At 40.4% G+C, this 17,002-nt stretch overlaps 1 protein-coding gene across 1 annotated transcript in view; it reads right to left on the reverse strand.

The window, feature by feature from the left end:
* Positions 1-17,002, reverse strand: part of LOC122667591 (kinesin-like protein KIN-7E, chloroplastic) — a 53,286-nt gene that overhangs the window by 24,415 nt on the left and 11,869 nt on the right. The window contains exons 6-12 of the mRNA XM_043863926.1: positions 14,773-14,838; positions 14,625-14,678; positions 13,070-13,129; positions 11,782-11,860; positions 10,200-10,267; positions 862-924; positions 570-674 (exon numbers count right to left, since the gene is read on the reverse strand). Of these exons, the coding sequence (XP_043719861.1) occupies positions 570-674; positions 862-924; positions 10,200-10,267; positions 11,782-11,860; positions 13,070-13,129; positions 14,625-14,678; positions 14,773-14,838 (495 nt within the window). The remainder of the gene's footprint in view (positions 1-569; positions 675-861; positions 925-10,199; positions 10,268-11,781; positions 11,861-13,069; positions 13,130-14,624; positions 14,679-14,772; positions 14,839-17,002) is intronic.

Raw genomic sequence — 17,002 nt, forward strand, 5'->3', positions numbered from 1 at the left:
ACCATTATATTGTAACAGCAATTATGAAGAGGAATCAAAGAGGAGCTATGTTGGTTATGGAAATAATAGGTGGGGGGAGATACAGAAACGTTGTGAATCCCCATAGCAGAGGAATCCTGTGGGGAATTAATATAATGTAGTTTCCTCTTCCAATTAAGAGAGAAAGAGAGAGGGAGGAATAAATTTAGAATTGATATTTGTAATTTTGCATCACAAACAAGCTAAATCTAATGATAGACCAGATTATAGGAAATAAAAACATAAATTTGATGACAAATTAAACCTTCTTTCTTTTACAAGTAACAAAGAACCTCAAAGAATAGCATAAAGAAAACAACGAAACGAATCCCCCAGTAAAGGAAGAAGTATTATTGGTGCCCAATAAATCTTAAAACAAAACTAAGAGTACCAAACTTGGGGAAAAAAAAGAAGGATGTTTACATGCATGTTAGTCCAATGAATAGAAAACAATTAAACCAATTTCCTGATCAACAGATGACTCTGAAGACAAATTGCCCATGAAAACTAGAGAACTAAAATACCATGAAACAGAAGGAGCAATATCTTACAGTCCCCAGAGTAAGTAAGCTTTTGTTTATGTATGAACCTTCTTTTCTTCGTAATCCAGTTGTTTCAGTTTTAGAACTTTCAGAGCCTGCCAGATCAATTAAGTTCTGAAAAGGAAAGATGAGTTATAGAGAAGTCCAAATAAAAAAATTAGCGTGACGGCATCAGCTACCCTAACTTCATAGCATAAGTGTACTATATTATAGAAAGCCATAAGCAAAACCTAAAACAGCCACTAGATGAAGAACCAACAAAAATACTGAAGATTAATTGACTGATACAAGCAAGATTTACCAATTGGGACAAGGTCACATCTTCTTCCCCTTGATTGTCACTGCGTGGGCTGCTTTCAATAGTCTAATACAAAAAATATATTTGTAAGTTCCTACCGTATATAAAACTTGTTAGAAAGAACCAATATAAAGGTATTAAACTTAATTAAATAAGAACATATGAAATACTAAAAGAACACACAATTAACCAGAGAATGTAATCTAGAATCTTTTTGTCATTAAGACACAGGAAAAATCATTAACATCCAAGTTGGACTTTTTCATTCCTCTGGATTGGCAATAGAGAAGTTCTCGTAAACAGAAAAGCAAGTTGCAACTATTCTAACTCTAAAACTGAAACATAATGAAACTCTACCATTTCCTATAGCATGTTCAAAATAAAACAAAAAACTAAAAGATAAATCCAAATAAATAAATAGACTACTAATATCCGACCCTAAATCACAAATTTGGACACGGTTCATCTCCATGTGGGTTTCCAAACAGGTTTGGGTCGGTCCAAGGTAATGCACCAGCATCACCCAGACCAGTGGGTGTATGAGGATCCTGGACTGTTGGGCCAAGGCAGAGGAACGGGGAGAGCAACTGGCCCACAAGTGAGATGGGGCGAAGTTGCGGTCATTTTGGGAAGTGTTGGGGTGGGCTGGTGGGTCAACAAGAGGAATGGGCCGTTGGATGGGTAGAAGACGGTGTTGCAAGGGAGTTACATCAACCATGGGCCCCACCCCGATAGTTAGGGTAGGCAGGGTTAAAAGAGGGGGTAAGGTAGACCTCAGAACAAAGAATCCTGAAGGAAAGTGATTTGAGGCAGAAAAAGGGGAAGACGGAGAAGCCGCTGGCAGAGGAACAGGAAAAGGGAGGGAGGGAACTAGTTGCGGCAAGGAGCAATCAGAGGAACAGACGGCAGGATGGTGACTGGTCGAGGCAAAGACATGGGAGAGGTTGCCAGAAGCAGGTTCTGTTGGGGGCACGGGGCAAGAGTCAGCTTTGCAATCAACAGTAGAGATGTCATCTTGTACTTGCAAGGTCGAAAAATGGTTCATAACATCGGTCCTTGCAGGGCTATGGACCGAAGGTAGGGAGGGGGAACAGCAGCATGGCCATGTGGGGAGCCAGAAGCAGGTTTTCCGCGAAGACGATTACCTCAGCACCAACGACACAAGCACCGGCCACAGCTGGGGGAGCGGTTTCCAGAGAGGAAAGAAAGTTTTAGGGTTGGTGAGGGAAGGAGGAGGTGGAGGTGGAGGGTAGATGGTGGAGATATGGTCAATGGGGGTAGCAGTTGCAGTGGCAAGGGTACTAGTAGGGAGGGGAAGATCATCATCAATGGCAAGGATACCAGTTGGAGGGGTACCTCAACTTCAGCAGCAAGCATACCAGTAGAAAATAGTTCTTTATTTCTGCATTCTTTATTATTTGCCCCTAATCATTAATAACAGGGAATGAGACCTAGGGGGTATTTCCATCCAGTTCTTTTATTTTAAAGTCTTCTGAGTCTAAGGTAAAGTTAGGTCCTTAAGTAAGTTAATCCATAGCTTCTTGAGACAGTTATCTAAAGTACAAAAGTTCTTTTAGGGACACAAAAAGAGACATCTATTAATATTTTTTTTATAAGAAAGTGAAATGCCCACTCTCTCTGTCTCTGTGTGTAGAGAGCCCCACTTGATCCTATAATTCTATTATTACTGACTTTCTGCAATGGATGATACACCCCAGCATAAAGTTTTTCACCTAACTGCATGTGCTTGTAATTCAGTCTCAAGTGAAGTTCTGTCCAGTAAGTCTGTTAAAAGTCATGTGATTAACCATTTAAGTTGATATTAATTTATCATTCTATTAAAAACATGCATTCACAAGGGCATCGATTATTATGCACAAATCAGATTCAACCAAAGAGACATAGTCGAGGACACATATTTTGCCTCATTCAATGTGCAATATGAACTATTAAGAAGAAAAAAATAATGACCCTTAGCATCGCCAACCATGAATAGAGTGGGATTGTTTGATAATCACCGGGGAAGAACTATGTAAGATTAAGGAAGTTCCAGATACATCTTTTCTTGTTCTCCCACGTATGAACTTTTAAGGAAATATAAAAAAATAAAAAAATTTCTTCATGGTTACCGAAGAAAGCAGAGTGGTATTAATGTAGTCCTAGATAAGTAGAGACCTACTAGGAGCCAGATAACAGGATCAATAGCAAAAGGGGTTGCTGGTTCGAATGGACAACACTAGGATTTAGGTTAATTCTAGGGTTTAGGATGAGAACGGGTCTTATATGGCTTTAATATGCAGGTCTAGGGGGTTATTATGGGATAAAAATAATTGGATTTGGGAAGGTTTTAAAATTCTGCAATTCTGGACAGAATTGAGTTGCAGGTTTTGGGATTTAATGGAGTGGAGGAATGGAGGGGTTATAGTGGAGACTAAGGGCTAGGTTTAAGGTCGAGTGTAGGGAGAGGTGTGGGGGATATAGGCTGGAAGTAGGGTTCGAAATTGATGGCTAAATCTGGAGTTATGAGGGAGTCCTAGTTAAGGTAGGAATTGCAGGTTTAATGGAGATTAGGGCTTGATGGATGGAGGGGAATGTGGATTAGGTCTAAGGGAAGATAAAGGCTGGTAGAAGAAGGTTTAAAAACAAATAGCAGGTTCAAACTTACTGGATTGCAGAGAACAATGGCAGCAGCTTGATAACTTGAAGAAACCTCCCGATCTTCACGATGCAAGGAGTCGCAGGAGTCCACCCACCCTATCCACCTTGAGATTCACAAGGATATACACTCACAAAGAGCAGCAGCAATGGCAGCAAGCATAAAGCTAATTTTTATTAATCAAATTCGTATCCAATGCTGGCCTCCCTTACAAACTTATATAAAAGACTCAAAAATAGACTTAAGACATTAAAAAGGAATGGCCTAACCCTATCCCTAACCTATTAGGCAACTTAAACTAACTAGGAAACTAGAATACTAAAGGAAATAGACTCAAAACATGGCTGGACTTATAGAGTCCTAATCCAGCCCAACCTACATCACATGACCACTTAAGTTGTCACATGACCACTTAACCAAGTCACATGATCACTTAAATTGAACCAATTGGATGCAACCAATTTGAACCGGTTCAATTAAAAAACATAAAAATAAACTAAGTATTGGGCTAATCCCGTATGCAACCTATATACCCATATTTTAGGCCCATAAAAGTGGCCTATTACATTAGAAACCCATGGGATCAAAGGCCCAACATGTATGTAACCCAACCCTGGACTTATTCCCAATGAAACAAGCCCTATTTGGTGATGAATCTGCATCAGGTATTTACAGAATTAAGTCCGGGGAGGGTGAGTGGATTACTAACCAGGAGAGGATGCAGGCAGTGGCGGTGAAACACTTCTCGGATATTTTTGCCTCTCAAGGGTGTTTGGTTGATGAGGAATTGCTTGCTCATATTCCCCAGGTTGTGACGGAGGAAGTTAATGTTTCGCTCTTGGCTTCCCTTCTTTGGAGGAAGTGAAAGCTACGGTTTTCTCATTGTCCTGTGATAGCGCTCCGGGCCCTGATGGTTTCTCTGGGTATTTTTTCATGACATGCTGGGAGATTGTGGAAAGTGATGTCTGGGCAGCAGTACAAGATTTTTTTGGAGGGTGTTTTCTTCCAAGAAGCTTCACCTCTGCAAACTTGGTGCTAATTCCAAAAAAGGACAACCCCGAGGTAGTGTCTGAGTTTCGACCCATTAGCCTCCTTAACTTTGCCTATAAAATTATTGCCAAAATTATTGTTTCTAGGCTGGCTAGGCTGCTCCCTTCCTTGATAGCAGAAGAGTAGGGCGCCTTTGTTCAGGGCAAGTGTATCCATGACAATATTTATATTGTCCAAGAGGTCGTTCAGGATTTAAACAGGAAGACTCGGGGAGGCAATGTGATCCGCAAGCTGGATATGGCAAAGGCTTATGACCGTTTGGAATGGAGGTTCCTCTATTTGGTCCTTTCAAAGTTTGGGTTTGTTGATGCTTGGATTAACTTAATCAGGAAAACTACGGAGAATTGTTGGTTCTCTATTGTCTTGGGAGGCAGTTCTTCAGGATTCTTCAAGTCTTACCAGGGGATTGAGACAAGGGAATCCCTTATCTCCTGCTCTGTTTATTTTAGCGGAAGAAGTCCTGAGCAAGGGTATTAAAAATCTTTTTGTGGAAGGGCGTGCATCTTATTTCCAGCTTCCCAGGGGGAGTCCTGGTATCTCCCATTGTTTGTTTGCAGATGACACCATTATTTTACAAAGGGTTTGAAGCGCTCTCTGAAACAAATTTTGGGTTTCCTAAGCAGGTATGAAGGCTTCTCAGGGCAATTGGTCAACAAACAAAAAAGTTGCTTTCTGTTGGGTGACAAGGCCTCTGCGGCTAGAGCTCGAATGGTGGGAACCATTACAGAGTTCACTAGAAAGACTCTCCCGATAACTTATTTGGGGGGCCCTCACCATTCTGGAAGACTTAGAATTCGTTTCTTTTATGATTTAGTTGGAAAAATAAGAAATAAGGTGGCGGGTTGGAAAGGAAAGCTCTTGTCTTCTGGGGGATGTGTTACGCTTTTGAAACATGTGCTCGTCTCTATCCCCATCCATGTGCTTGCAACTTCGAATTCACCTAAGGCAGTCCTAGGTAGGATATATGGAATTTTCGCTGATTTCCTTTGGGGAAGCTCGGAGTGGGGGAAGCGCAGACACTGGGTGAATTGGCAGAAGGTTTGTAGGCCGCTAAAAGAAGGGGGGTTGGGAATCAGGCTTCTGGAGGATTTCGGTCTCTCCTTAAGGCTAAAAAGGATTATGGAGGATCATAGCTGACCATTCACTGTGGAGTGAGTTTTTCAGGGCTAAATTCTTTAAAAACAATCATATTGCTTTGGCAGATTCGAGTGGGATAGGCTCGAAGTCTTGGAGAAACGCTCTGGCGCATAAGGATCTCATTCTAACCAAGTCAAGATGGTTGATTGGCTCTGGCAGTATTTGTTTCTGGTTGGATAATTGGATAGGGATTGGTCCGTTAATTGACTATGCGGACAATGCCCTACAGGTTGACACGACTTTGCGAGTCAAGGATGCTTTAGAGGAGGATGGCTCGTGGAAACAGTCCATTCTAGATCAGATTGACTCAAATGGGGTTAGGCAAAGCATCATTTGTGGTACTTTCGCTACTGGTGAAAAGGATGATGTTTTGGTTTGGACTCCCTCTAGTGATGGTCAATTCACAACTAAATCAGCCTAATGAACTGCGGTGCAGGTCACCTGAGGTTTCCTATGTTAGGTGGGTCTGGAACCAATCTCTGCCCACGAAGGTAGCCTTTTTCACTTGGCAGCTCCTCAATGGAAAAATTCCCACAGATGATTCCTTGATGGCTGTTGGGATTCCCCTAGCGTCCAAGTGTAACTGTTGCAGGAACCCCAAGAGGGATACAACAGTTCATTGCCTAATAGCTAGAGGCACTATGATGAAGGTTTGGAATTTCTTTTCACGAGTCTTTGATATTGATGTGATTCCATCACAGGATGCCAGGAGTCGAATATTTCTTTGGCATGAGGCGGCAAGTTGTAAAAGCCTCAGTGCCTACATTACAGGATTGTTACCTTCCCTGATAGTTTGGGAGCTATAGAAGGAAAGGAACAACAAAAGGTACGGGGAAATTCCTCAATATTGGGGTTCTCACTGCGGCCTATCTCATCAATAGGCTCCCTTCTAGGGTTCTTAACTCCCGTAGCCCCTCTGATGTTTTATTGGGCAATTCCTCCTTTATTGTGCCTCCCAAGGTGTTTGGTTGTGTGTGTTATGTTAGAGATACCAAATCTCCAGGCAAACTTGAACCTCAAGGGCTCCGTTGTATTTTCTTGGGTTATTCTCCAACCCAGAAAGGTTATAAGTGTTACCATCCCCCTTCCCGCCGTACCATGGTTAGTATGGATCTTATTTTCCATGAGTCCCTTTCTTATTATTCTTCGCCACCTCTTCAGGGGGAGAGTTCTAGTGAAGATGTGTCTTTTGAGATTCCTCTACCTGAGGTTCCTCTGGCTGCTGCCCAGCCTTCTTTACCACCACCCACGACTGCTGTCCAGCCTTCTTTACCACCCACGGCTGCTGCCCAGCCTTCCTTACCACCACCCATGGCTGCTGTCCAGCCTTCTTTACCACCCACGGCTGCTGCCTAGCCTATTTTGGATGCTGCCCAGCCTACTTTGGTTAATGCCCAACATCCTCTGGCTGTTCCTCCCTCACCTGATGGGAATCCTTTACAGGGGGAGACCATAGAAAATAGTGTTGTTAATGTTCCTATCCAGGGAGAGCTGACTCCAGTCCAGAGAACTATTGGTGAATTTCAAAAGAGAATTGACGACTCCAACATACTCACCTACACAAAGGGCAGAACCAACAGAGGGCAGCTGCAACCCACTTTAGCACCAATACCCATCCAATTGCCGGCTCCGGATCCGGATCCTTCATCTCCAGGTAATCCCTCTTCTTCCGAGCTACCTATTGTTCATCGCAAAGGTACTAGGACTTGCACTTTACATCCCATATCTCGTTTTGTTTCTTATAGCTCTCTTTCTCCTTCTTTTCGTGCTTTTGTACCTTCTCTTTCTTCTGTCTCGATTCCTAAAAATTGGCAGGAAGCATCTACAGATGGAAAGTGGAAGGTAGCAATGTAGGAAGAAATGAGAGCACTACACAAAAATAATACGTGGGATCTTGTGACTCTTCCTCAAGGGAAAAAACCAGTTGGATGTAAATGGGTCTTCGTGGTCAAAAAGAAGGCTGATGGTTCAGTGGATCGATATAAGGCACGTCTGGTTGCAAAGGGGTTCACTCAAACTTATGGAGTTGACTATCAGGAGACCTTTGCACCAGTGGCAAAACTCAACACTATCAAGGTGTTATTATCTTGTGCTGCCAATCTTGGGTGAGATCTTCAGCAGTTAGATGTAAAGAATGCCTTCCTCCATGGGGAGCTTGAGGAGGAGGTATATATGGACATTCCACCAGGCTTCTCTGATGAGTAATGACAGGACTAGGGGCAGGGTCTGTAAATTGAAGCATGCTCTTTATGGGTTGAAGCAGTCACCTAGGGCCTGGTTTGGCAGATTTCCCAAGGCTATGATTTCAGCAGGTAATAAACAGAGCAATGCTTATCACACTTTGTTTATCAGACGAGTTGGTGACAAGGTAACTCTTCTCATAATCTATGTGGATGATATTGTGGGCACTGGTAATGATGGTGATGCTATCGAGAATTTGAAGCTCCTCCTTGGCCGTGAGTTTGAAGTCAAAGATCTTGGCCCTCTAAAATATTTTTTAGGGATAGAAGTTGCTCGATCTTCAAAGGGCATCTTTCTTTCTCAAAGAAAATATGTCCTTGATCTATTGACTGAGACTGGGCTGCTAGGTTGTCATCCTTCAGATACTCCTATGGAAGCTACTACAAAACTTAGGGAGAAAGAGGGTGAGCCTGTTGACAAGGGTGGTTATCAGCGATTAGTGGGCAAACTAATCTACCTCTCTCACACACGACCTGACATAGCAGTTGTTGTAAGTTTGGTGAGCCAGTTTATGCATGATCCCTATTCCTCTCATATGGATGCAGTCCGTCGTATTTTGAGGTATTTGAAGTCTACTCCAGGAAAGGGAATCCTTCTCTCTCCCAATGGTCACCTTAAGATTGAAGCTTATACTACTGCCGAATGGGCTGGTTCTACTAACAGGAAATCTATCTCTGGCTATTGTTCCTTTGTGGGTGGAAACCTTGTCACATGGCGTAGCAAAAAGCAGAATGTTGTGGCAAGGTCCAGGGCTGAAGCCGAGTTTCGTGCGATGGCACAAGGAATTTGTGAACTTCTATGGCTTAGAAGATTATTGCAGGATATTGGTGTTGCTGTCCGTCTTCCCATGAGCCATTAGCATTGCTCATAACCCTGTCCAGCATGATCGTACTAAACACGTGGAGGTTGACCGACATTTCATCAAGGAGAAGCTTGAAGCCGGCCTCATTTGTGTTCCCTTTGTGAAGTCTACTGATCAACTGGCTGATGTGTTCACTAAGGGACTTAGTAGCAAATTGTTTCATCCTATCTAAGTCAAGTTGGGCATTCATGATATATATGCTCCAACTTGAGGGGGAGTGTTAGAATATATGGGCCACAATACCGTGGGGGTATTCTGGACTTTTTCCCTTTGTTATTATGTCTTTTTTATGTTGTTTCTTGTATGTGGTTTAGTCTCACATTGCTCATGTAATTATTTTATTTATTTCATTATGATTATAAATAGATGTGCTTGGGATGATAATTAATCATCCAAGCCTTACCCTAATTTTAAATCTCTCTACAGAAGGCGAGCTGTTGGTTCTGTTATTGAGAGCATTAAAGCCTGGGTGAAAGACATCCCTTATCCACCAGAGTTAAGGCTCTCGGGTTCTCCTAGGGAAGTGTTAATTATTCAATGTTTGGGCTTATCGACTCCTCCTATCAGATTGAAGCATCCTCTCCCCATATATTGGTGTCCGCCTTTCGCCTCGGTGAAGCTTAATGTGGATGGTGCTTGTAGAGGCAACCCTAGTATAAGAGGGGGTGGAGGGGTTATCAAAGACAAGGAAGGTGTTGTTTTGGCAGCCTTCTCAAACTTTTATGGTGACTGCACTAACTCGGTTGCAGAGTTGAGAGCTTTGAGAGATGGCTTGAAGCGGTGCTATGATTTAGGCCTCGCAGATTTTGTGGTGAATTCAGATTCTGCTACTACTATAAGAATGATTAATCAAAAGAGGTGTAACCTATGGAGGGGATGGTACTGGTTCCAGGAGTCCATGGTCTTATTTCGCTCTACTTGGCCTCTTGTATCCTTTGCTTATAGAAAAAGTAGCAGGGCAGCTGACTGGCTAGCCAAATTGGCTTGTGATACAGGGGCTTCCATCGTTTTCCACTATGGCAGCCAGCCACCGGGGGATCTGCAACGTATTCTTCAGAAAGACAGTGCTGGTTTGCCCGTCCTCAGAAAATAGAGTCTTGTTTTCCTGGTCTTGCTTGTATGGGTTTGGGCCTAGTGTTTGTTGAGAGTTATGCTCCTTGGGTTGAGGTAAGGCGGTACGTCCCCCCCCCCCTTGTATTCTTTTTCCAAATTTTGACATTAATAAAATTCTAGGGGCTGGCCCGGGTCCCAGGTAATATTCGGGATTAAAAAAAAAAAGGAAATATAAAATAAAAGTTGATATGGATACGAAACATCAAGGCCCCATCATAATCAAGCATGAATACAGAAGGAAATGTTTGAAACTCAAATCACATGGAAATCAGGATCCATTACCAAGGTGAAAATAGTATGGCTCCGACTGCTAAGTAAATTAAAATTATTAGAACCCACATGTCTGTGCTCTGCAACAACATTACAAAACACAAATCAATAAGAATTAAAACTGCAAAAGCAAACTGCATGAAATTAAAAGAAGGGAAAATGAGGAGTGAAAGAAAATGGTAGAAGAAACATCAATTATCAAGACATCATATAAAGAAAAAAAGCAAACAGGAAACCAGCATTTCAGGAGTCTCAGTTGGGCGTGTTCCGGTAGGTCGATCTCGGGTGTTTCAACTTTCAAGCAATATGCTGGCCCAAACCTGTCTGATTACAAAGGGACGGGGATAAGCATCCCCAGCACGTATAATCAAGCAGGTTGGAAAAACCCGTATAAAAAAAATAAGCATAATATTAGCTTAATAATGTATACCCTCATCAGCTCAGATTTATAGTGCAAGATGTGTCAGGCAGGTAATAAGAGAGGCATTGGCCGGGCTGCAGGGTTCGCTAGCCCTTAGGGTCCAGGACCATGCGAAAGCCCTACCCATTTAACAATCCATCTAGCAGGACAAAAACAATTAAGGACTACTTATTAATTGAATTAGATTAGGGCAAGAGAGACTGATTGAGAATCCCCCCCCCCCCTAATATTCTTAGACACCCTTGGGGAAATGCACCGGGTGCCGTAGCTAATCGAGTAGCCCTAGAAGCGTGTACAAGCTCGTAATGAGGGACATGATCTTGCTCGTGAAGGTAATGAAATTATCCGTGAGGCTAGCAAATGGAGCCCTGAACTAGCTGCTGCTTGTGAGGTATGGAAGGAGATCAAATTCGAATTCCCAGCAATGGATACTTTGTAATCCAGTAATTACTCTTTGTTCCCTCAATTGAATTGCAATTAAACTCGGCCCAATCTTTACACTAAAATACTAGGTAAATTTAAATCCAAATTTTGAATGAAAAAACTAAAACATTCTCAGGGAACTACAATTCCTTCTCTTAAAGGTTCATTACTTTGAGGCATGTGAGAATATTCAACAAAGCCAAAGGTTAGGGAGGAAACAAGAGGCCAAGACAGAAAGAGAGGTAATGACAAAAGACAAACAAGGACACCCAATTACCCAAACCTCCACAGCCCCAGCAACGCCACCTTACCACTCAAAAGACCACCTCCGTCACGGATCACAGCACAAGCACCTAATGCTGCACCTTACAGTACCCAAATAACCAATCCATATATAACAAGGGGGGAACAAGTGGGAGGAAAAAAGGGATGGAAGAAGATTTATGCTCACTTCTGATGACTCTCATGACATGTTTTGGCCCTTTACAAGTAGACTTGCTCTTCTTCTGACTCTCATGAAATGTTTTGGCCCTTTACAAGTAGACTTGCTCTGCATGCTCGAATTCATCATACACTTAGCACTTCAAAGGGTTTTATTTCCCACAGCTTAATATTCTTGAGAAAATACTCAAGTAATGAAGCAGATATACAAATGTCTATCAAATTAATGACAAGTGGTTCCTTATGAGTAAGAATGAATATCTTCCAATGGATAGATGTAATGTTCCATGCAGAACCAAAGTTAAGTACCTTCCCCGGATGCAATCAAAGAAAGGGCATGAGCAGGTGACAGAACAACTTCCTCTTTAATTCCCTCAACATAGGTTCCCTGCCAACCAAAGACACTAGACACATTCAAATAACAAGAAGAAAAATAACAGTAGTCAAGAAAAAAAGGGAATGTTCAATGGCTCTAGCTGGCACAGGGAAAAAGGGAGGATAGGAGTGAAGAAACGAGTTTCATACACACACAGGAAAATTCTGAGTCAAACAAGATCTCCCGGGGGGTTATGGAGGGGATTAATAAAGACATCATCAAAGTGCTTCACAAGAACCAATCTTTAATTTTACGTTTTACCTATTTTGATATTTTAGTCTGCAGAGAGTTAATCAATAGGCTGCAAAGGGTATCAATAATAAACTGTCAAAAAGAGACATGCTTACAATTACATATATACATCAGCATGCTATATCTTCTACCTGTAATTATGAGTTGGAATTCATGTCTAAATGGGGCTACTTCAGACCCTAGCTTCCTTTGTGGGTACTTGTTAGGCCTATTTCCAGTTCCATCTAGAGTTTTGTCCAGAATAAACTTACGGCTACTCATGCAAGATCTTATTAGATGTCTTGATTATGGGATTCTAATTATATAATTATATGAACAGAAATTGTATAGCAGACTCCATCTAGTTGGGAAAAGGCTTAATTGAGTTGAGTTGAGCTGATTATTGGTCAATACCTGTCAGACCATGTTTCTATTTCTAAAAAATTCAAAGGTGTGACAATTAAGGAACCTAGATATCATCGCCTCAGCTGGAAAAATGACCTGGATCCATACAATATGAGTATATATTGCCTCACATAGTATCATGCATATAATCATCAAATGACAAGTTGGTAATCAATATTTTAACCCTTTTCAACTTTTTATATAACCCTTAAAGGAGAATTACTTGTGTTTCAGAGCCTTCTTTTACAAATTAGTTATTGTACATACATATGCTTTAACACACATGTAAAATATAATATCACTAAAAAATTGCAGATTCTTACACTTCTTGTGTTGATCAGGCAACCTAACGGAGAAGCAAATTATCATCACTTTCCAAATATTACCATTTTAATTACCATACAAATACACCTGGTTTCATTCAAATAGGTTACAGTTTTCCCCCTACGGGGAATAACAGAAAATGATTTCAAAAATATTAGGAAAACTAATTACAGCAATTGGAAGACTTTAACCCACTCAAAGTAATTAAACTTTAAAAAAAATGCATTCATATTCTCAGCTCCATTATATAAACCTAATTACCTGAGCATCTTCTCGTATTCTTAGGTTCTGCCCTGTTGGATCAAGCAAGTCATTAATAACCTGGAGAAACAGAGAGCTAGAAGATTGAAAATAATCCCAAAGATGAATAACAAACAAATTCTTCAGCTTTTGCTGAAATATCATAGAAAATAAAGTATACACAGTTATTGTCTGAAGTACGCTCTTCCATCAAAAACGATGTGAAGAATGGACACCATACCATGTAGTACCTTCTGTACTGGATGAGCTATTACCTTTTGGGCTCCGTTTGTTCAGAGGGGACTTAGGTGGGGTGGGAAAATGCTGAGGTGGCACTTCAAAATCCCACCCCAACCTTGTTTGGTTAATTTGGGGTGGTGAACTTACAAAAGCTCAGGGAACATCATAATTGCTTTGTCTGCTGATGTGGCACTTCAAAATCCCACCCCTTTGCCATCCAAAGTCCCACCAAACACCACCAATTTGGAGGGACTTTGGTTACTGTTCATGAAAAAAGTAACTTTACCTCAACATTTCCACCCCAACAAAACCCAACCAACATGTGGGTCCCACCTACCCCTCTAAACGAACGGGACCTTAATTATCACTAAGCCAGAAAAGAAGCCTAAATCAAGAACAGCCCCATGAGATTTGGATGTTGGACACCTCAGACAGTTCTTTGTAACATTTTAGAAAGCTTCTGTAACAATAAAAATGTTACTGCTTGACTTTCTCTGCCATCTATCCAAAAGACAATGAGAATAAGGATGTAGGTCCTTTGTTGTTGCTGTTGTTGTATATTAGCTCTGGTTTACCTCTTTTGAAAGCTTCTTGTTATCTTTTTCTTTCAATAAATTGGTACTTACCAAAAATTTAATAATAAAGAAATGGTCATTTTCACTTGTGTGGACCCTCGTCAACTCCTTTTAGTCATTCTTGTGAACATACTCCCCAGGCAGGATAATTAACCATTAGCTACAGCAGGATGCAAGGATGTACCACAACTTGGTCACGCACCGTGTACAGGGATTTTTCACTTTTTTTATGGCAGTCCCTGTTCTTTGACCAGAATTGACTTTGCAAACAATTTTCTAAGCATAATATTTACAGGTGGCAAAGTCAGATTGGCCTTAAATTTAACACATGACTAGATCAGGACCTGGACAACATGTCCACTTAACTTGAACATTTATACACTGCCAGGTATCCCAGACCCAAAATACTTACTGAGTCATAGCCGGATGTCCATTCCCTAATGACAATAATTGGCGGAACCATCATCTTTCTGACATTGCAAGGAAATAGCTCCAACACGAAATGATTACAACATTTATATTTGATAATCATGTGTCCAAAATTAGAGTAGCCTACATGATTGCACTTCCAATTTGAAGAACACCAGTATCACGGCTTACAAGTTACAACAGAGGGGATGTTTCTTATTCTTTTGGTTTTTTATAGAACTCTGAGGTGAAAAAGGATTTCATCACCTCCGTTCTCAAGAAATACATTCAATTGTGTAGATAACTGCCAATTAAATAGTGAAAAACATACAATCAATTCAAAATGTACTGACCTCATTATATATTTCCAGATATGATACACGAAGCAGAAATTCCCGCCCGGGTGTCTGCGGCATACGTTGACCAAAGTTAATTCACAGAATACAAACAGTGCATGCAAAACCATCAATTTGACCCCCCAAAAAAAAACTATTCCACTACCTCTTGAATGATGCTAAAGACATCTTTCACAGCCAATGGAATAATCCCAGGTGACTTTTGCTCTCCCTACAATAGTACATACAATAAATAAATTGAAACATGAGTAACTTTCAAGCATAAAAAATCAGACAATAAATAAATTAAAATCTCTATAAATTCAAACAATAAAAAATTACAATCTCTACAAAGGCAATTTTAAAGAGTAGACCAATATCAAATCCATAAAATACATAATACAAAACAACAGTGATTAAAAGCAACCATCAAGAAAGTGCATAAGAAATAAAACCTGAGCCACTTTCTTAAGCCAAGCCAAAAGTGCTCACACCTTTTTAAAGCTTGAAAACAGGCAGCAAGACCATACAGAAGTGACAATAGATAGAGAGCACCCATCTCAACTAGCTAATGCACTGATCGCTCTTCAGTTTAACTCAATAAAGCAGATATTGTCAGAGATTTGCTGTCAACCCCAAGTTACAAGGTCTCAAAAGCAAGAAGATGAAACCCAATCCAAAGAGCAAGGTTCGATACTTCAGTCAAAATGACCAAAATTTAGCAAACAAAATTGGCTTCATGAAGAATCGAAACAAAACGCAAGTCGAGTCAGTAAACATGCTATCGTTTCGGCAGGATGGTATCTTTTCGGCGAAATGTTACCAACCTATTACATATATTTCAAATTCAATTGGGATGGGTTGAAATTTTGACCACTTACGGTAGTTTCATGAATTTCGACCGTAAGAGGGGGAAAAGCCCAGAAAACCAAAGATTTAGTGATTTTTTAGTTAATCATCTGTTTCTTGGTGGAAGGAGATGTTAAGGACTACTGCAACCCATCTACATCAATGATTTTGCAGATTTGGATATGATTTGTGCAAGATTCCAATTCGTACGTAACCTTTTTTTCCCTTGAAATTAATCTTTGCAAAAAATGAGGTAAATATTTAGTGGTTGGACTTCAATTTTTTATAGGTTAGACACCACGGCATGTCGGCATCTATGATTTCACGGAGTTGGATTTAATTTTCTGGTTTTAAATTATTTTTAAATTTTTCATTAAATATTGATTTCCTTTTAAAAAAATATTTAAAGAAAAAAAATAGGGTTAATAGGGTTGGTGCAAAACTTTATATATTAGACACCATTGGTCAATCCAATGGCTTCCCGAAGTCGCTTTTATTTTCTGCTCGAAAAATTAATTTTCTTGTTTAGGGACTTTAAACGTAATTTTAAAATTAAAAAAATTAACAAAAATAGGGACAATGTTCTGTTTTGGTTTGAAAAATCATGAACATTTCTGAAAGTATTGTTGTTGTGTCTGAAAATAATGATTAATATATTATATACATAATTTTGGTTAATTACGATTTTATTATTTTTAGAAATTATAAAAATTAGTTTTAATCAGGAAAAAAACACAAGTTAGAAAACTATTAGGGAGTAGTAAATCAAAAAAAAATATTCGGTCATAGATTTATTGTTGTTTTAGGAGTCTTAATGAATGTAGAAAAGTTAATAATGTGTGCATTTTCTGTTGCAACAGAGTAAGAAGGTTGCATAATGGTTGCTCATGAAGGAGTTCAAGGGGGAGACATAGCATGGATGCATAGTACACCCATTGGAAATGACAAATAAAAGAATTCCCAGGCAAGGAGTCTGATGAAGTAGAGGGCAGTCACGAAGGATCAGCTGGAACCATTGAAGGTGACTTGGGACGACACATATACACCTAAAATGCCACTGGTTGGGAAGTAATAGGTGAGTCAGTAAAGGAATAACAGCAGGAATAGGTGAAAGACTAAAAGGGCATGTATCCATCCTATGATTCTCATCAGAAAAATACGTGTGGTTTCAAAGAAGGTGACATCATCACTTACAAACTGTTGACGAGTGACAAGATCATAACACCGATAACCTTTAGAGTGCGAGCATAACCAAGGAACCATAGTTCGAAAACTAGCATTTCGGTCTCATTTCGGTCAGACCGAAATGACCAAAACACATCAAAATGGGCGACATTTTGCCGAAACAGTGCATTTTTTGCCAAGCTGTTTCGGTTGGCCACTTCGGAAGCAAACGTTCATACTAGGTTCCGATACTTCAAGGAAACCTTGTTTTAGCTTATATAAACATATGTAAACCTTCATATTGCAAGAAAAGTCCCTCTCTAGTTACAATGTTTATTGTTAAAGCAGCTTCAACAACCACTGAACCAGCCCTATTTTTCACC

Source organism: Telopea speciosissima, chromosome 7, assembly GCF_018873765.1.
Source record: "Telopea speciosissima isolate NSW1024214 ecotype Mountain lineage chromosome 7, Tspe_v1, whole genome shotgun sequence".
Lineage (NCBI taxonomy): Eukaryota > Viridiplantae > Streptophyta > Magnoliopsida > Proteales > Proteaceae > Telopea > Telopea speciosissima.